Source organism: Pseudorasbora parva, chromosome 17 (genome assembly GCF_024679245.1).
Source record: "Pseudorasbora parva isolate DD20220531a chromosome 17, ASM2467924v1, whole genome shotgun sequence".
In the NCBI taxonomy this organism is placed as follows: domain Eukaryota; kingdom Metazoa; phylum Chordata; class Actinopteri; order Cypriniformes; family Gobionidae; genus Pseudorasbora; species Pseudorasbora parva.
Window position 1 is genome coordinate 5,059,203 of NC_090188.1, and position 21,872 is coordinate 5,081,074.

The following is a 21,872-nucleotide window of genomic DNA, read 5'->3' on the forward strand; positions in this document are numbered from 1 at the left end:
ATTTGGCCTCAGAATAAACCATAATTACTTGAGAAGTATAATGAATACAATGCAGTAGGTAGAAGACTATAACAACGACTGAAGTCAATACTGGCATAAGAATCACACAATTCCATTTTATTTTTGACAATGAATTTAAAAAAGGAGGAAAGTGATTGCTGTATTTAAATTCCATTACTAACATTTCAGTCGATGGTAAAAGAACACAAACAACTCAGCATTTTCTGTGGAAAAAACAGAAACACAATAAAAATATCTTCACAAATAACAATGACAATAAAAAAAGATCAAAATTGCCTCGTTAAAAAAAACATTTACAAGAGATTTTCTGAAAGAAATTTCATAAATCAACCTTTCATCACCAAAATCACAACTGTACCTTTGATAGAAGCACATTTGAGATAAATGGAACATAGAAGTCCTGCTATATTACAGTGTTTATATATGCTTTGCATGTAATTGTGATAAATACTGTGTGAATTTAGCAAAACTTTATATATTTACTATATTTAAGCATTGCACAGCACTACAAATATGAATACTATTAGCCACACATCCCTTTTAATGTTTTCTAGCAACATGTGTCACTGATATTACACATACATACGCACCTGTTCGGCACTCAAGTGTCCATATGCCAGATACAAATGTACTTAAAATGCTTCTTGAGCAAATTGCTGTGACAAATTTAGTGAGAATCTATGAACGCACAAGCGGCAAAGAAAAAATATCGCTGCTTAGACCGTAACGCAGCAGTGAAGAATATATGTACAAACATAAATAAATAGAAAAGCTTCATATACATGCAGGGTGAACAGAATACATTACATGTGTGAGCTATATTACTGACAAAATGGTGAGGCTGTAGGGTCAAAGGTTTTAAAGACATCCCTCAGGGGCCTGTCTTTCTTCTTACTGTCTTTGTCGTCCTCGTCCTCTTGCGGAGTCCCACCGGCTGAGCCCACAGGTCTGTTCTGCCGCGGGTCAGTGTAAGCAGGCCGTATTAGTCCTGCTAATGCCTGGATGGGCAAGTTGTGCACAGCGGGAGCTGGCGCTCGGATTGGCGTGCATGGAGAAACTGGCATTACGGTAGGCACCGGAGGAGGAAGATTTGACGTACATCCAATTGTGTTGCTCTCAGAGTCATTAACTGGACTTTTTTCATCTTTTTCCATTCCCTGTGACTGCAAGGCATGTGGTGGAGAGCTTTGGAGCTTCGCAGAAGACTTAAGGATACTTGACTTTTTAGGGTGCTCCTCGCTTTCACGTTTCGGGGAGAGTAAGCTGTGATTGCGTGGATCGTATAAACTGATCCCGCCTAACAGCGTTGTTGGGCTATCAACACCCGCACCTATGGAAGATGCCAGACGGGGAGCATATGGAGGCAACTTCTCCGAATCGGGCTTAGCGGAAGCAGCAACCGTTTGGTTTGAGGATCCACGCAGTAGCCGTGGATCTCCTCCTCCAGATGGACTCTCCCTCACACCGGATAGCTTGGAGTCCAGGCTGCCAGACCGACTGATTCTGGGATCAAGAGTCTTGTGAGTACGTGGGTCCAAGAGCTTGTCCGGATGGTGATTGCGAGAATCTAGCGTCCTACTTGGAGGGCTGCCGAGTCGAACAACTCCCTCCTTAAAGCGAGCGGCTGCAAGTCGTGGATCTGGAGGAGACAAAGTTGCTGATGGAGGGTGATCCGGTGGGGAGGAGAGGCTACGGTTTAGTTGAGCATCTGCTATTAAAGGTGGGAGCGGCAGGTTTATGGAGTGCTCCTGTTTGGGAACCAACAGAGGAATGAGGTCCTCTGGAGCCCAAACTATGGTTTGAGCAAAGGCCGGACGCTGGAGGAGAATATCCACCCGGATGTGACTGAACTGCTTGATTTGACAGCGTGGGTCTCGCAGCGTGGCTCCAGGACTGGGATCCAATGGGATCAAAGCTGCTCTTTCCCTCAGCTCTCTCTCAAACTCATCATCATCCTCTCCGGTGGGCGGTTTGTGGGATGTGGAGGGGTTTGGGTGGCGATGAGGATCGGGTTTGGAGGCATCCATTGGTTTCATCTTGCGTGGGTCTCTGGCAAGCCTGGGGTCGCCGACACCATCTCCTGCGTCTTTCCTGGGGTCTGGGGGTCGCTGGCGGGGGTCAGCTTTTATTCGAGGATCGCTGGGCAAAGCTCGCTCCTTTTGGAGTCTAGGGTCGGCTGGTGCCATGCTAGGCTGGTTTTTCAGCATTTCATTCTGCTTCTTCAGAGAATTAAGGATGGCTGTTACGCTACTGCCCTCTTCCTCGTCACTGGAGTACCAATTAGGGGTTTCATCTAATAAACAGAAAATATATTAGAAAATGAACTTCCAAACCGGAACCAAGAACATCATATTAATACACAACCATCTGTGCTCGTTCATTACTAACACTGCTTTGACTATATAAAAAATAGTCAGTTCTACAAGAGTGCTGCAGGAAGAATATTAACTCTGTGGGCCAACGCTCTTAAATTATTGGAAGATAAAAGTTCTATGGTCAACAAAATGGATGATTCTTAAAGAAATGTCATCTAGATAATCTTCACAAATGAACCCTATTCAACATGCGGGTCAGTTCAGGACCATGATCTGTTCACACTAGAATTTATATTGGCCCCATTTAAAAACAAAGTGAACAGCTACACAAAAAATATCAGATTGGAGCAATAAATCGGCAAAGAGCACTAAGGTTCGCAGTGTGAACTAGATCAAAAGCTCTTAATTGTAGTAACCTTAATCATATTACCACTCTGACCAAAGTATGCATGTGTTTGGACATACGGATGCCTTGTTGTTCACACAACTACATAAATGAACATTATCACAGAGGTTTCCCTCTACTCTGAATCACTAAACTCTTTCAGCACAACTTTCTGCACAGTCTTATCTTCATTCAGAGATGGTGTGAAGAACACAATGGCTATGTTCATCAAGGCACAGAATAATATCCAATCTATATATTTTTTTTGGTTTGCATTTGATGGTTTTGCATTTGATGCAAGTAGATTAAGGCCTAGTCCACACGTACACGGGTATTTTTATTACCGGAGTTTTTCCTCCGTTTTAAAAAACAATTGCGTCCACACAAGCACGGTTTAAAAAAAAATCTGTCCACATGAGAGCGCAAAACTACGCTATGATTGGCTGCCTGATTTCCACATGGGTCCCATTCACTGCAGTTCCTTTGCTTTGGACTCAGTGACAGGTAACTGTATACACAGGTGCAGGGCCGAAGTGGACTGTAATAGCTTCACACACTTGCTTTACTATTTTGTATTATTGCATTCTGGCGCCTTTGTTCTGCAAAACAATGAAATAACTGAACATGTATCTGTAGGATATACATGTGATAAGCGCTGTTAGTGGAGCCCACCGGATAGAATCGACTCGCGTAAATCAAAAGGAGATGTGGAAAATCTGATATCAAACAAAGGAAAGAACGGCGCGCACTTCAATTTAAAAAGCCGAAATCTCCGGTTTCACCATCTACACGACAACGCTGTAACCGGAGTTTCTAAAAATCTTTACCCTGGCCGGAGTTTTCAAAAAAGTCCGGTTTTAGTAACCGGATACAGCGTTTACGTGTGGACGAACAGCCAAACCGCGTAGAAAAAGCTGCGGTTTTGAAAATACCCGTGTTCATGTGGACAGGGCCTAAAACAGTTTCCTGTAACATGTCTACTCTATCCAAGGTCATCATTTGTGCTTTGGGGTATGCAGTAATGGTAGTAAAAATAACCTCACTTATTAGTGAATAATCAGAGTAAAAAAACTTGCATATAAATAGGACTGAAGAGGTTTGCTCGTGTCATCTTACTGAGATTATTGGAAATGATTGCATTACTGGTGCACATCTAAAAGTAGTCATTCTTTATTATGGAAGTAAAATAATGCCAAATGTTTTGGAAACAAAAAAGCTTGTTGAATTGCACTACTTGAAAAAATATGCACTGTATTAACCATGCTTGCATTTTAATGTATTGTATTTATAGGGCTTGCATTTTTATGAGCTGAAATTCAACATGGTTGTATATTTAAGATGTAAAATATTTTAATTCAAAACATTTCTCACACATTTTCATTATCCAAAAATCAATAATCCATATAGATTTAACTTCCAAAATATTAATTCTGTTTAAAATTACAACCTATAATATTCACCAGCAGGCGGTGTTGATGAATATCAGAGCAATGCATAGAGAGAGTCATTCATTCATTAAACAGATTTACAGAAATGGAGCAAGCCATACATATTTGTGATGATTATCAGGGCCAGTACATACACACTACCGGTCAAAAGTTTTAGAACGGTAAGATTTTTTAATGTTTTTAAAGAAGTTTCCTTTGCTCACCAAGGCTGCATTTGTTATTACAAATACAAAAAAGCTGTAATATTGTGAAATAATATTAAAATATACAATAACTATTTTCTATTTTAATATATTTTAAAATGTAATTTCTTCCTGTAATGCAAAGCAGCATTTTGAGCATCATTACTCCAGTCATCAGTGTCACATGATCCTTTAGAAGACGTTCAGATATAAGGATTTACTGCTCAAGAAACATTTTTGATTTGAAACAGTTGTGTAAAAATGTTAGGATTATTTGATAAATATAAAGTTCAAAAAGAACAGCATTTATCTGAAATAAAAAGCTTTTTTAACGCACTACCTTTTAAATGTTTTGGGTCAGTAAGAATTTTAATTTATTAATTTTTTTTGGGAAAGAACTTAAAGATATTAATAAATTTATTTAGCAGGGATCCATTCAATTGATCAAGTAACAGTATAGACATTTATAATTTTGCAAAAGCTTTATATGCTTTTGAACTTTTGAAATAAAATAGACCGAAATTTGCCAGTTGAAAATGATAGGTTGTAATTTTAAACAGAATTAATATTTTGGAAGTTAAATCTGAGAGGTTAATATGGATTGTTGAATTTTGGATAATAAAAATGTGTGAAAAAATATTTTATTGAAATATTTGCATCTTAAATATACAACCATGTTGAATTTCAGCTCATAAAAAAATGCAAGACCTAAAAATACAATCCATTAAAAATGGTTAACGCAATGCATATTTTTTAAGCAGTGCAATCCAACAAGCTTTTCTGTTTCAAAAACATTTAGCATTATTTTACTTCCATACTTCATTTAAAATCAACAAGTTGTAAAGTTTAAGAATAGGTTGTAAGGATGTGAGTATAAACACAACTAGGCTGTAAAATTAGACTAGAGAGTAGATTTTTCTGTTTATCACGATGATGTTTAATGTCCCTGACAAACCTCTGTAGTCCCATTTAGCCACTTGTTAACAACTAAAGACAAAAATCACAGGTGGGGTATTACTGATGCATTTTCAAATAATAAATAAATGTCAAAATATATTGAGCTTGTGTTAACCACATACCTATTTTCAGACATTTAACCAAAAATCCATCGACTGCAGGACAATGGAACCAGAAGTGAAAAAAACTTTTTTTTTTCATTTCCAGAACTCATTCCTGCAGCACGGCATTGTTTAAAGCAATGTTGTTTTAAAATGTTTTCAACATCCCTCTCTAACCTTTCTCTCTGTTGGGAGGCGCAGACCCTTGTCCCTCGTCTCTATGAGAGTCAGTGTCTTGCTTGTTCTGGTTTAGATGTAAAAGCAAAACCTTCTGTACAGCTGGCAGGAAGTCCTGCATCCCACTGGAATCAGCATTACCATGTGACATGGAGTCCTGAATGGGTCCCTCGTCTGTAGGTATAACAGAGAAAAGGGCATCACTACTAGACTCGTGTTTCATAAATATCAAGCTTTTTTAAATATCAATCAACTATGAAATCTTTCCTGGCCAAACAGAATTTTCCGTTATTTGTGAAAAAACACTTAAAGGCCAAACAGGGAAGTTTCCGTGTTTTCCCTGTCAGTCGCTAGGGGGCGCTATTGCACATCTTCTGAATGTGTATTGAATCTCCTCAACAAAACTAGGGATGGGCATTGTCCCAAAATATTGTGTTTGAATATTTGGGCTCATAAAAATCGAATATTCGTTTATTTAAATTAGGTAGGCTATTTTGGGAAAATGAGAGAGACGTTTTTTTTTTATGTCACCATTTCTGAACAAGCTTATGATTAGGCAATGTACACAACACGCTTACGTTATATCTGTTTAACTTTTAAAACATTAAACTGTATGTGTAAAAAAATATATGCCTAAAGAACAAAAGCATTATAAGCTCAAGCAGCGAGAGTGGAAAAAACACTAAGAAATCAGAGAGCGCCATGTTATTGTGCAGAACGTACACGCGCACACACACACACACACACACACACACACACACACACACACACACGAGTCGGTATATGGTTGTCGTGTTTGTATTGTTTCTCATTTTTATGTTGAGAGAAAAAATAATATTATTGGATGTTGATGATATTATCGGGTGAGAAAACGTGCCACTGACAGACGTTGCGGAGACTATAGCCGCGTTTCGACCGCAGGAACTTTACCCAGGAACCAGGAACTCAGTGTGGTACTCGGTGTGTTTAGACCGCAGGAACCAGGGTCTAAATGAAGTCCTGGGTAAATATTTCCCCCTCCAAACGGCATTTTTAACAGTCTTTTGCGAGGTTCGTTCTGCGTTCAGTAAATATCAGTCTTGCTCTCTGTCTGATGGCACGCGTTCATCTCAGCCATCTCATGTGCAATGTCCGTAATAGCTGATAATAATATACATCAGTGGTTCCCAAACCTGTCCTGGAGACCCCCCACCAGTGCACATTTTGCATGTCTCCCTCATCTAACACACCTGATTCAACTTATTAGCTCATTAGTAGAAACTGCAAGACTTTAATTATGTGTGTCTAATGAGGGAGACATACAAAATGTGCAGTTGTGAGGGGTCCCCAGGACAGGTTTGGGAACCACTGATATACATTGTCATTTTAAATTTAGCTTTACAAGCTTTCTGAATATGCTGCATTCTGCTGAATCTGCATATTAGTGCTCTTTTCTGTCGTTGTTAATTACCTCTTAGTAAACCTATACATAACCAGCAAAAGCAGCACAGCTTACTTCCATACTCGAACAGAAATGTTTCACCATGTAAACGACCTGACCGATTACTTTTAAGTGTGCGTCCTTACATGACGTGACGTGACAGCGTGCGCCGCGCTCATGTTGAGGGGTAAACTTTTTATTTCGTAAGTTATGAAGATAATGTTGGAATAATGACACAGCGTATATTGCCCCAGGCAGTTTTTACTTTAACTGCGCCTGACAGAAGATTTTTTTTTCTGAGATGATTATTACACTTTAAAACAAATAAATAGCTTATTATATACTACTGTATTAGTCCTGGTGGTCGTTAAGAGTTGCTATGGCTACAGTCAGCATTCAGCTGGAGAGTCAACACATTCAGCTGGAGAAAACAGCGTTGACATTTTTGATGCGGCAGACAAACTGCATGTGACAAAATGATTGCGTTTGAAAGTCATCACATGTAAACACCAGATCGGTTTAGATAACGTCTCATGTAAACAGTCCACTAAATCTTTCAATCAGTACACGCAAAAATGATTACTGTCCATCACTGACTTGGAGGAGCAGTCGCGCGCAGTACATCACCGGACTAATTTGCCTAATCTTCACAGAACTTTATTTAGCGGTGGAAACGCAGACAGTTGCAGGTCTGGGGGGAGAAAAGTTCCTGGTACAAATTGTTCCGGGTAATTTTGGAAAGCATTTGTCTCGAGATAATTTTGCTAAAGTAATCTCGCCCTCACTCAGAGTACAGATGCGCTTACCCGCACTCGTGAACGCAGTGATGCTTTTTCCTCATCCACTGGTGTTTGGATGTCATGTGATTCTCGTTGTTCTGGTAATATTATTATAACTCAGTTTCATTAATTAATTTGATCAAACGTAACTCCATTTTGTAAGATTGTTTTCAATTGTCATCTAAGTAATTCCAAACATCACGAGGCAGACGACGACATTATGTGATCAAAAACACTCAACTTATTTACCGGCTCCACAGCGCCACCCAGTGGATTGAGTTATAACTGCGAGATTTAGAGGGATTTATCATGGATTCACTGCATTTACAGCCAGCAAATCAACCCAGTAAAATTCGAATAGTATTTTTAGCTTTCGAATATTAATTACAGATCGAATATTCGACTATTCCAATATTCGTGAACACCCCTAATCAAAACACGCGAGTAAGAAGCAGTACAACAAGTGATCTTGTGTAATCATATGCATATGAAAAATAACGTGACCATCATCATTAAAAGGCATATGAATCAAAACTATCTAATGTTAGTGAATGAAAAGTGGACCCAGAATGAGCTACAGGACTATACAAGCATTACGCTGTGTTCACACCAAAACGTGAATTGAGCGTCAAAATCGCGTCTACCGAGTCTAGTTTGACGCGTGAACATTTTGAATCCATTCGCGCATCCGCAGCTAATTGGACGCGCGTAGACATCGAGCATTTGAAGCGAAATAGACGCGCGTTAAAGGCGCTCCAGGTGAAATATATTGAGCATTAACAGCCACATGTGTGGTTCAGCCAGCGCACTACCTGGATTATCTTCACTGCATGTATATTTAAATAAAATATAAAGTTATGAAACTTCACTTTGCCCTCAGTCAAAAAGATTTGGTTGGCAACAACAGATTAATTGGACCAAAGATCGCCCATTAGATGTACACAAGACGAAGTATATGTCATGTTTAACCTCTACATAGACTTCCGAGCCAGCGGCAAACACCAGAAGGACTGGCCGAGGAAAGGCTGCTCTCGCTGGGGTTAACGAGCGCTGAGCACCCGGAGATCGCCTGGATCTCACAACTTCAAAAACGCAAGAGTGTTCTTTTTAAATAGGCACTACCTTTATAGGTAAACCACATATTTTAGCTTTAAACAACTACATTATCAACTGAAAAGCATTAAAACTACATTTAGTGACAAAATGTCAGTATTTTTTTAATTATATGCAGGGTTTATCACGTCACTTTACCACGTGACAGCAGCAAGCAGGCTCCTCATTGGTTAACGCGGCGCGAATTGACGCCAAAGTTCAAATTTTTCAACTCGGGCGTTGACGCGAATTCGCTTCAAAAGCACCACTTGCGCGTAACGTGGAAGACGCTCAATTCGCTTCAAATCCGCGTTATTCGCACGAAGTGGACTCGCGAATGAGGCGGAATCACGTCTATCGCACCGCAGGACCTCCAGACGCGCGTCAACGCGCCTTTCCATTGACTTAACATGGAAATCATTCGCCCTAGCCGCTCTATTCGCATTTGGTGTGAACGTACCAAAGTGGTGTTTAGTGGTGTTGATGGACTCGATCGGATCTGGTCTTTCACAAAAACGTGATTTTCTCATCTTTGTGTTCAAAATGTTGCTTCTTTTTTTTTTTTTTTTTATGAAACTTGCCTATTTTCAAGTGTGAATAAAAAAAGGAATAAATGAAGCTAGAATAAAAAAATATTTTTAATTTTTTTTAAAGAAGAGGGTCATAGTTGATATATAAGGGTTTTGATATATTGCATCCTCAGATATTAATTAAACTAAATATTCTATGGACCATACAATTTTTGTGAACATTTTCAAAAACCCTGGCGGTGGCTGGCAACTTTTTTTTTTTTTTACGCTGGCGGGGAAAGAGTTAAAGGAAAAATTGTAATGATAAATGAAGACCTACCTCCTTGGGCTAGAGACTGACTGCTAAACAAATTCTTGAAGAACTCGGAGGGCATCTGTCCCATGTTTTGGAAAGGCATTTTCATTTGCATGTCAGGCACAGGTTGAAATGGAGCCCCCTGGTGATTCATTGGAGGATGGTTCATGTGCTGCATGTTGCCGTGGAAAGCAGGAGGCTGACCTGGAGGTGGCATTGGAGGGCACTGACCAAAGCCTTGGGGTGGAGGTTGGCCTGGAGGGCTTTGGGGCATTCCTGGGCCTGTGAATGGTAAGGGAGGACTCCTTATGGAGCCTGGATGAGGGGGGTGGGAAGGAATAGGTGGAGAAGACATCATATTGCCAGCCTGCATATCCTCAGGGCTACTGCCAAACTGCGGACCACCTTGAAACTGTCCAGCAGGGGGAGATGCACTGTTGTAGAAATTGGGCCTGCAATAAAAACAATAATGAAATACACTACAAGTGAATGCCCAAATAAAATAGCAATATATAAAGTCATAACTAGAATAGAATATAAAAGAATTGGGGGGGAAAGCTTGGCTTCTATCATTTTGAATATGTAATCCACAGTGTTGGGGAAGCGACTCTGAAACTCTAGCTTTACAAGCTACTTGTAAGTTAAAGTAGTTAAGTTACATTAAAGCTACCATTTTGAAAAAGTAGCTAGCTACACTACAAGTTACGATCAAAAAGTAGCTAGCTACATTGAAACTACTTTTTTTTCTTCTTTTTTTTACAATGACAAATAACTGAATAATAAATAAATAATGTTATACTATTTGGGGTTTCAAGCAATATAATGCAATGTAATTGATTTCAAAGAGTATAGTGTGAATTCAGGTTGATTGGGACACTTTTTCCCCCAGTCATTTCAAAGGCAAAAAGTGTCAGAATCATTTGAGTAATTGATACAAACAAACACAATAATCTAATATAGCCTATATCTCAAACTGACTGCAACATGGCTAAAGATTTAACATCAGTGCAAGAATAAGACATTTTCTCAACATGCGACGTGCGTCCATATTGAGGGGTGAATATGAATATTGATATTTTCAAGCGGTGAAAATGCTGTAGCCTATGGTACACGTAAAGTGGGACGAGTGGTCACCCTAGTAAGGATTAATCTAAAATGCAGGTTAAACTCACAGCACATGAAGTGATGCAGCGTAGCATTATGAACAGAACCGCATGTGAATATCACGAGCTGCTCACGTGAACGGTGCAGGCGCTTTGCTTGCATATTTATTTACATTTTGAATGGTTTCATTTAAAAGTGGACATTTCAAGCTTTCCATAGCCAACACATGATATATCTCATGTCTGTGAGGCAAGTAGCCTGCTGAGTTTTGGTTTATTTACAATGTTGTTTTACCGCTGAGCAGCTCATATGAGTGAAGAGTGTCTGCGAGCTTCCGTCACACCGCTCAGCTCCGCTCGTTCGCGTCAGTCGTCAGATTCAGAACCCAAAAACGGAAAGTAGCTTTTGGTCGCGCTACTCCGCTACTTGCTGTATAATGTAGTTAGCTACTGGAAAAGCTACACTATTTTAAAAGTAACTGAGCTACTGACAAGCTACTGAAAAATGTAGTTAAACCAGTAGCGTCGCTACTTGTAGCTCACTACTGCCCAACACTGGTAATCCATACATGCCAACAAAGACTACATTTTTAAGTAGTTTGATATGCTGCAACAACAACAACAAAAAAAGGTGGAAATCCACTATTCATTATGATTTTATGAAAAAATATGAAAAGGGCTAAATGACAATGCTAAAGCTGGTTATATAACATGCAAACAGACCAAACTTGACCACATATTCCAGATTTAAACAGAGTTTAGAGAATTAAGTCAAATAAATGCCAATAGTACCTTAGCGCAATCTTCTGTGCCAAGTCCACAGTAGGCTGAACTTTGATCTCAAACAGAGAGGGGATCTTCTTGCCTCCATCCGGGGGACTTCCAGGCCCAGGCGTGGGTAACAATCCAACTCCGGGAGGGGGTTTAGGCAGCGGGGCAATTCCTTGTTTTCTCAGATCCTCTAATTCCATCTCATCTTCATTGACAGTTTCCTCATCTGTATTTAGGATCTAAAATGTGAAACATCAATTAGGTTTCCATTGCATGCTATATTCACTGGATGTGACAAAATATTTCCAAGAGTTGCAAAAAATGTGTGGAATAAATTGCTTGGACTACTTTTAAAAGTTAGTCATCTAATTGATCTCTGTCAGTTACATAAAAAAAAGTAAATTGGTCTAATTTGAATCTGAAAAGTAAGACCCCTCATTGGTCAGACTAGCTCAAGACACAGTCTTAACATATCGGCTATGTTTATGCCTCTGGCCACTGCACTGCATATTAAACATGTGCTAAAAAAGCATAAATGTGAACACATTTCTATTACCATTGCATAACTGAGCAAGGCACAAAATCCCAGGTTTCTTAAAAATTCTCTGGAATCTGAAAATGTTATAATGTGCATAAAGTGCATGTATTTGTTCGGACACTGAAAGTTAAGTCACACATTAGCCCATACCTTGTCCAGAAGTTCCTTGGTCACATCGGTTAAAGGCTCATGGGAAAACTTGCAGTTATCTCCTTGATAACACTTTGCTCCGGTGTGAAAAAACTTGCAAGGATACTCACATACACTTTAGGGTTAAGGTCCAAAACAAGGAATAAATATAGCAGCAATTAAAGAGCCAAGAACAAAGGAACAATAAGTCATGGCTGGGAGCATTAGACCAACTGCAACAATGATTAAGATGTATTAAGGGGATTTAAGGCAAACTGGCTAAACATATATAAATAAATACTTTCACTAGTAATATGATTTAATGTTGTATCACATTTAAACAACAGGTGGCACTGTGACCAAGTTGATGTGGTGTGGTCAGAGTAAGGTGACAATGACAAATGCAAAGTTTGGTGTCAATATGCTAAAGCATTGCAAAGATACAGCCTCAGATTTGTTTTCGGCATTATGCCATCAAATTTGTTGATGGGGTATATGAAACCGTTTTCGCCTATCGACACGAAATTCATACATTTTTGCAGACATGGACTGAAGAAGATCTGAGTTGAATTTGGAAATCAGACAAGTGGTTTTTAAAGCAAACCAAAATGGCGGACAGAAAGTTCGGCAGAGTATGGCAAAATTGGTATCTATGTTCTCGGCATGATTAGTAGATTCATAGCGAGAACATAGATACCAATTTTGCCATACTCTGCCGAACTAGGCTATTAGCATTTTTGAGCAACTTTTGACCACAAGGTGGTGCTGTCTTTAAAAAATTTAAGTACCTTTAGCGCATGGTGCAAATGACACAAGTTTTTTAACAATACGTTAATGCGTTTGTAAAATACAGCATTTTACGATGAAATTCAAAATGGCAAACAGCCAAAATCTGATATTTGGCCGAACCGTTCAGAAGTTATAAGCAAAAAGAGCCAATTTTCATATCTGCGCCGAGACTGTGCAGGTACCATCAGGTCTGTCATAACACACACCAAGTTTGAGCAGAATACGCCAAAGCGTTGAGGAGATATAACCTCACATTCACTTTGCCATGCTCTTCGTCTAATTCTTTTGTGCGTTATTAGAGAACGGTTTGACAAATCAACTTGAATTCCATAACTTTTTGGTCTGAGGATGTTCTGGTTCAATTTTTTTTCTAGCCCCTACGGTTCAAAAAGCGACAATCTTTCCAAGTAAGTGACCACAATACCTGTGGTTAATGTTCAGACTGTCCTCTGTGTGCCAAATTGTGTAACTTTCCAGCAAGAGGTGCTATGGGCTGCCAAAGACTCAAGAGAGAAAGAAGCAGCAGCAGTACAAGAAGAAAAAAAAGAAAACGAACGATTAAAATAGGTTCCTACGCACCTTTGGTGCTTGACATGAAGATTATTTACCACAGTTAATCTGTAAAAAAACTTGTCCAAGAAAGGTTTTGAAAGGATATTGTGCATGTATATACAGATATCCCCTTTGGTACAGTATCCCTGGACATAAAATTTGCACAGTTCTTTCTTCTTCTCTGGAACCACATTATCATGTTCAAACTTGCACTGGTCCCCCTGTAAAGCAATGTGAATAAAATATCTTGAAGCATGTACAAACGCCTAACAAATATTAACAAAATGTAATGTTTAACCTTGTTTGCGTAATAAATTTGTTGTTTTTGTACGAAGCTTACTTTGATGCATCGACCCTCAAGGAAATATTTACAAATGTGCCTCCCGTTGTGTTCAACCGTATGTTGGTTAATGAATTCCTGGCTCATGATTGGTCGCTTCTTCTGGAAACTGGGCGGACCTTTAGATTCCTGCAATCAGACATATGAAGACATATAAGTGCCCTGAGATCTTACTGGTGATGGTCCAATCAAAAATGAGACACTTACCCCGTCTCCACCACCCTGCTCTCCTCCTCGACCACGGCCTCTGCCCCAATTCTTGCCCTTTTGTTTCTTATTTTTGTTGAGCATTCCTCGCCCCCTGCCAATGGCACCGCGACCTCTACCACGCTGCCCACCAACTATATAACAAGTAAAAGGAACAGACAAGAGATAACCACACAGATGATTGTGGGTTTAGTTTGTTGGGTCTTCAAATTAATTCCCATGCAGACCTCTATATTATTTTGAAGTAAACAAACATACACTGCTGTTGTTGTTTTTGTTGTCCCTTCATAATTGGTCTCTTGGCCTGGTCTTTAGGTGGCCCTCCTCTGCCATGACCAGATGACTCTTTAGCATGCCTGTATTTAGACAACTCCTCTGAGAAATCGTCCTCGTCATCGTAGTCATACTTTTCTTCACTGTAGTCACTGTATTTGTCCAGATCGCTGTTCTTGTGCTGCATTGATCTCTGTGGCTTTACAGGTTCATTTTCCCGCTGGTCATCATAGATAGAAAGGGAAATTAACTGAGCGAGATGATGCTGACATTTTAAAGGATAAGTTAACTTCAAAATGAAAATTTCCTGATAATTTACTCACCACCATGCCATCTAATATGTTCATGTTTTTCTTTCTTAGTCGAAAATAAATTTAGTTTTTTGAGGAAAACATTCAAGGATTTTTCTCCACATAAATTGACTTCATTGCCAACCAACGGTTGAAGGTCCAAATCAATGCAGTTTCATAGGAAGGGCTTCAGAAGATCGGCACTGGGTCATTATTTTCACCTATATCAAGGATGTGACCTTTCCATTGTGATAAGGTAACACCAAAGTCGAGCATTTGTGGTATAAATTATATACGTTTTTTTTTGTTTTTTTTTAGAAAATGGCTTGTCTAAATTAGACCCTATTCCTCGTCTGGGATCGTGCAGAGCCTCTGAAGCCCTTCCTTTGAAACTGCATTAATTTGGACCTTCAACCGTTGGTTGCCATTGAAGTCCATTATGTGGAGAAAAATCCTTAAATGTTTTCCTCAAAAATCTTTAAGGATTAGTTCACTTCAAGATTAAAATTTCCTGATATTTTACCCACCTCCATCTCATCCAAGATTTTTTCTTCAGTCAAATAGAAAACGTTTTTTTTGAGGAAAACATGCCAGGATTTTCCTCCCCTTCATAGACTTTCATTGCAATCAATGGGTTGAAGGTCCAAATCAATGCAGTTTCAAAGCGTTTCAGAGGCTCTGCACATTCTCAGATGAGGAATAAGGTCTTATCTAGCCAAACTATCGGTCATAAAAAAAAAAATTTGTATTGATATACTTTTTAACCTAAATTGCTCATCTTGTACTGCTCTGCGCTCGCCAGTGATTACGCAATCACGTTAAAACCATCACACTAGACATAGGCAGAAATACAGCTCCAAGCAAACATGCGAAGACTAATACAAACTAATACAAACTTTAAAATCGTCCGACATCATTGTTTTACCTTTTTTCTTTGCTACAAGAAATTTGCATTAGTCTTCGCATGTGCGCTTTGTAAACACGGGGGCGGTACTTCTGTCTACGTCTACTGTGATGTTTGTCGTGATTGCATGATCAATGGCGAGCGCAGAGCAGGACAAGATGAGCAATTTAGGTTAAAAAGTATATTTATATTTTTTTATTTATTAAAATGACGGATCATTTCGCTAGATAAGAACCTATTCCTAATCTGGGATTGTGCAGAGCCTCTGAAGCCCTTACTTTGAAACTGCATTGATTTGGACCTTCAACCATTGGTTGCCATTGAAGTCCATTATTTGGAGAAAAATCCTCAAATGTTTTGCTCAAAAAACGTAATTTCTTTTCGACTGAAGAAAGACTCTTGGATGAGATGGGGGAGGGTAAAATATAACTAATTTTCATTTTGAAGTGAACAAATCCTTTAATTTCTTTTGGACTGAAGAAATAAAGACATGAACATCTTGGAGGACATGGAGGTGAGTAAATTATCAGAAAATTTTCATTTTGAAGTGAACTAATCTTTAAATACAGTACCCATAACCCTCAACTCACCTGTGCCAACTCTCCGTCATGGTCACGATATGTCACTTTGCTCTTCTTGCTCTTAGGTCTTTCTTGACGCTCATGCTCGGAGTCATAGCTGTCCGAGCTGGAGCCACTGGATGGAGAGTGATGCTGAATTGGAAAACATTGGATAAAAAAAAGCATTAAAAAAAAGGTCAAATTAAACGAGTTTCACAAAAGAATGCAGTGATTACCTTCTGTCGGTCTCGTCTCCTTCTCTTCGACCGCCGCTTTTCTTTAATTTTCCTGTGCCGTTTTCGGGAATGCCGGTGTGACTTGTCATCTTTTTCTCTCTCTTTCACCTTCTCTTTGTCTTTTTCGGCCTCTTCAGACTCTTCCTTAGTTTCCTTTACTTCTTCTATGCTAATGCCTTCATCATCTATTTCTCCGTCCTCCAATTCACCATCCTCCCTGTATGAAAATGTTTGAGCATTTCATTAACAAAAACGATCAAGCCAGTGAAATAACTAAATATTCCAAGCAGAACTCAGTATCTAATGGTGTAAGGCAAGCAACACCTCTATTAATGTTAGTAATGAAGTATTAAAGAACTGGGCCAAAAAGCATCCACCCACAATGCTCTAGCAACCACAAAGAACATCCTAGAAACTGCATAGTAATGCACTGGCAAACACCCACAGTATTGTTGAGTTGTGCATGGACAAACAACAGATTTCCTTCATTACTTATAAAATTCTATTAAATCTTCTCAACAATTTTTTTTCAAGTAAAAATAACAACAACAAAAAGAATAGAACAGACAAAATAAGCATCTATTATATTGTTAAGATCATAAGCAGGATATGAAATTGTCTTTTTTTGTGTGGATATGTTTAAGACTAAATAATTCTTATCATCATGGGGTATAAACTTTCTTCTTAAATGCCCAATGCAACATGAATGGCAAACTCTTATTGGATTAAAACCAAAATAGACGTAAAGTCTGGAGTGAGAACAAGGACACGATAACACTGAGGCTCTGAAGGTCACTCAGTTTTAGACAAAGTAGGCCATAACACTGTAGAAAGGATTTTAATGGCCTTTACACACAGTGACTTAGCATTGAACATGCAAAAGAAGACAGTGTTCCCACAGTGTGTTTAAAATCACACATTGTTTCTACATGTTTGTAAAAGGGAAGATGTGGTCACTATGTTTGTGGGATTAGTGGTTTGATGACAAACTTGGCGTCTTCTGTGTTGAACTGGAGGGCAAAAACAAGGGCAAATGGAAGCAAAAATCAATGATTACAATATTTAAAGTGTCACTTTGCACTTCTTCATAAACATATGACCAATGAACTCATGGCCCAAATTTATATTAAAACTAGATGCATATTATGTGGATACAGAGGTGCTACATTGCTGTAAAAAGCAGCTTGGTCTGGAGTTGCAATGAGACGTTTTTGCATGTGGGTGCTGTCAAAGCCAAGCCAGCAATCTCTTTATTCAATAATGCATGCTATATCACTTTTGGCCATATTTGCAACTGAAGTGCAAGTATATTAATAGGATATAAATGCATCTGAATCAGGGGCAGAAATTATTCAGGAATCAGAACAAAAAAAAGCCTCCAAAAATGACCTACATAAGCAGGGACAAAAAAAATGTATCTGTTGCATAACTTAATATTTATTTTATTCTAAGCCGATCTAGTCAATAAATTGATTCAACATCATTTATGCCAATGACATTTGACATAAATGGGCAACACACAGTGTGTTATGATCAATAACACAACCATGATGATGAATCATGCACAGTAAGACCAGAAAATGCATGAAAGAAAATTAATTTTGGGCAATTCAAGATTCACATCAACTTCCTTTTAAATGCCCATTGCAAGATGAATGGTGCAGCAGACTATTATTGGATTAAAACCAATTGGGATGTGAATGTTTGTTTCAATTAACTGATTCAACAATTTCTGACAATGAAATTTGACAAACATGGACAACACGCAGTGTGATGTTATAAACATCGTGATGATGAATCATGCTCATTAAGATCAGGAAAGCATAAAGTGGGTCAATTTATCCCAATGTCTAATTAACAATGGACAGACTCTGTCAACCTGACCTGGTTGACAATTACAACAGCTCAACGCATGGCTTACAAATCCCTACAAGACATGTTTTCCTTTCCCAGGTGGGCGGGGCGTTCCGATGGAACGTGAGTGGGCGGGGCTCCTTACGCACAATTTACATATTCCAACAGCCTTGAAACGACTTAACATTACTGTAATAACCAGCCTTCTACAAATCCCAAATGTCCTTCAAAATGAGCTAAATAAGCGCAAACCAAAAGGGGAAAGCGGTGAAAACTGACAAAGATGAGCAGTGTCACTTGCTTTCCTCCGTAACAGATATTAAAATGAAAGTGCATGCAGGAAAAAATGAGCACTACTTAGTGAACTGGGGGAAAGGCCTGTCCAAAAACGAAAACGAAGACTTGACGTTGAGAGAAAAAAAAAAACAAGATAGGTGCCAAAAGATTCACATTCACACACATGAACCTGCACAGTGAAGCATTTGCAGATAAGAACATGTTTACTCGACCTTTCTTCCCCTGTCAGCTCACAGTCTGTCATGTTTTTGTCAAGTACGGGGCTTGGGGGACTGGAGAAGAGGCTCACAAAAGCCATGATGGTTGGAAACGCAACTGGCCCTTCTCCGCAACCAGAGTTAGGAGCATCAGTCACTCGTTGGCTGAAGGTTTTGATATACTGACAGTCTGGAGAAAAACTCACGGTTTAACGTTACACGTCTCAACACATGAGACGCTTAACAAACATTATATCCGGTCTCATGTTTAACGCTGTCTCAACACAGCTTTGATACCCTCTGCTTTGTTTATGTCCCCGGCGGTTTCACAGATGACCTGGTGCGAGACTGCAGACGCAGAATATTGTGTTTATAATCGAAGGCTTTTTCGGGATCTTCCACAGACATGGCGCCCGCAACACTTTTCGTGAAAATGGCTGCGAGGATCTTGCAGAAGCTAGTGGTCCCGCCCAGTTTGTGATCGGAGCCAATCACTGGCCTTTCGGCCGTCGCGATGCTGCGTTGTCTTGCTCTACTATTGGTTAAAGCACTGGCGCCTAAGTGCGAGGGCAAATTTCTGTTGATCTATTGGTTGGGGAAGATGCCAATCATTTTGTTAGCGTACATGTTAGAATGACGCACTATTTATATTCTGATGTCTGTTTTATCATTTTATTTAATCTACAATTAATTTACTAAATCACTGCAATATGCTTATCCCGTATACATGTTTTGGAATTTAATAAACAAGAAAACAAATAAATACATGCATACATTTAAAGACTTAATTTTTAATACGTCAGGTGCAAATCATTCGATCTTAGTGAACGAATGTAGCATAAAGGAAACTAGACCAGGCTAAAAGGATTTAAGGAATAAATCAAATTGCTAAAGCAATATCAAAGTACTATAAACAGTATTTGCCATAAATAACCCGTTTATTGTGTGCAAATTAATGATTGATAGTGAGGCTAATTCCTAGCTAATTACAATAGGCCCACTGTTAAGTATGTTAGACTATGCAAAATAAACTAGTAATAGCTTCAATACAGTCCTACTACATTTCTAAACTTTTTAAGTGATCAACAATATCAATATTCATATAATTTATAGCATAATATATAGCATATCAACTTTTATTGCCTATAGAGATACACAAATTATGTCTATAGTCTACTATGTTTGTGATTAAATTCTATAGTATTATACACATATGAAAACAAAGTATTTGTATGTGGCCAAAATAATAATGTTTGGAGTCACACTCTGAGTCGTTTACATATTTTATGTTTCCTGAGACATATTCATATTCAAAGATAAAGATGTTTCTGATCCGTCACTTGTGTCCTCAGCTGGTTTTGTTGTTTGTTGCTTTTTCCATATAATAAATAGTAGAGTTAGAAACACCGGCAATGCAAATCCGAGAAAAAAAGCAGCCATTGCCCAAAGAATATGTTCTGTGATTTGTGATTTCTCCTCTGAAACAAAGAGACAGAGCAAATCATTTGAGTTTTCACATAATTTATCATTATGCTGATATTAATTTTTTATGCCCTTGTCCGTCACTTACCATAGGTTTTCCTCAATATTCCATCCAGGCTTAAGTGTTCAATCTCACAGGTAACACCGTGAGCATTCATGTTAATAAGGCTAAGATAGGAGGTCATCTGAAATGTGCCATCTCTGTGAGGGAGTATTCCAGTACTCGATACACCAAAATAGACAGGCCTTCCTTTTTGAGTCCAACGTACTCGGATGACATTCGGATAGAAGCTTTGCACCACACATTTAAGATAATTCTGATCCTGTTCTCCTCCAGAAGATAAAAGCACTGCTGGTTTTGCTACATTGAAGAAGAAGAAGAAGAAAAGTAAAGTTTACACAAATTGTCTTGATATATAATCATCTTGTGCCTGCAAAAAAACACATTTAAAAACACAAAAACCGCTGTAGCACTGTGGTGTTGTTTATATATATATATATATATATATATATATATATATATATATATATATATATATATATATATATATATATATATATATATATATATATATTCTAACATCCTTGTTTATTAGAAATCTGGCAATGAGAGTTGCTTTGTATATATTTACCTGCCCTGGATAAAGAATTGTTGGACTTAAGGAAGACAGTTTTCACAGCTGAGCACACCATCTTTAGTCTTTCTTCTTTCCTCTTAATGTATTCTATATTCTTTCTCTCTTCTTCTAACATTTTACCAGGTTCACTGGTAGCAATCACAGCTTTCTTCACCAAATCCACATGCATGATGTCTTTTCCATCATACCCATAGCTCCATGTATGGTCTATTTGCCCTTGACTGTTGAATGCACACTCAATGAACTGCTGGAATGCATGCTCTTCTAAAGGAAAAACAATTAATAACATCAAGATTTTTATTCTCAATTATTTCAAATGAAAATATATACAGAACATTGATACTGATTCGTTCTCAGGAAATGGTATAATTGTTCTAATAATGGTTTAATCTTTCTGACATCATATTTGGAGGAATTACATCTGTTGGTGGAACACAAGGTTATAAATTAGCCATGCTGCTATAAAACCTACTGGCCACCAGATGTCACCACCCTCAGATTATTGCCTCGTTTACTTCCTTACACAAAATGCATTGTCCATGAATCCAAATTCAGCATCGAAATAAAGTTACTTTCCTCTATTCTGTTTCTGCACAGTGCAGTAGACTATTGACAACTAAACAACTAAAATAATTAGGGTTATTGAAAGATGCAAGAGCAAGTAAATTGTGCTTTATTTATACGCATCTATAAAATATATTGGTAAAGGGTAATCTAAGGACAGTCCTACCTGCACCAAGGATGATTTCAAAAAAAGCTACAATAAAGAGAAAAGCCAGCATTTTGCTCTGACACAGTCCTCGCCTGCATAATTTAAAATGTGAAAGCGAAAAACCAAACCTATTCTCTAAAATGATACCACAGGAAAAACAAAAGTGAAAGTGTACAGTAGGGGAAAACCTTTGCGATGAAATATAGGACAACCTTTTATAGACAACAGACCAACTGCAAAGAATTATTTATGTTTAGATCTTTAAAGACGAGTCTTTAAATGGCAGACATAGAAATAT

At 38.4% G+C, this 21,872-nt stretch overlaps 2 protein-coding genes across 3 annotated transcripts; both read right to left on the bottom strand.

The window, feature by feature from the left end:
• Positions 1-96: 96 nt before the first annotated feature.
• LOC137045628 (zinc finger CCCH domain-containing protein 6) lies at positions 97-19,158 on the bottom strand. Its single transcript, XM_067422399.1, has 12 exons — positions 18,758-19,158; positions 16,395-16,611; positions 16,189-16,311; positions 14,390-14,624; positions 14,132-14,265; positions 13,925-14,053; positions 13,691-13,805; positions 12,265-12,374; positions 11,598-11,815; positions 9,727-10,154; positions 5,587-5,760; positions 97-2,314 (listed from the first exon to the last, which is right to left on the bottom strand). Exons 1-12 carry the CDS (start codon positions 18,841-18,843, stop codon positions 843-845), a joined length of 3,441 nt encoding a protein of 1,146 aa, XP_067278500.1. The 5' UTR covers positions 18,844-19,158; the 3' UTR covers positions 97-842.
• Positions 19,159-19,201: 43 nt separating this feature from the next.
• Positions 19,202-21,870, bottom strand: zmp:0000001006 (uncharacterized protein LOC100002840 homolog). 2 transcript variants are annotated; one of them, XM_067422403.1, is made up of 4 exons: positions 21,593-21,870; positions 20,857-21,123; positions 20,313-20,585; positions 19,202-20,220 (listed from the first exon to the last, which is right to left on the bottom strand). In XM_067422403.1, the coding sequence occupies exons 1-4, from the start codon at positions 21,642-21,644 to the stop codon at positions 20,027-20,029; spliced, it is 786 nt and encodes a 261-aa protein (XP_067278504.1). In that variant the 5' UTR covers positions 21,645-21,870; the 3' UTR covers positions 19,202-20,026. The 2 variants fall into 2 exon arrangements, with proteins under 2 accessions (XP_067278504.1, XP_067278503.1); XM_067422402.1 differs by having other exon boundaries at positions 19,293-20,220; positions 20,857-21,126; positions 21,593-21,868.
• Positions 21,871-21,872: the final 2 nt, after the last annotated feature.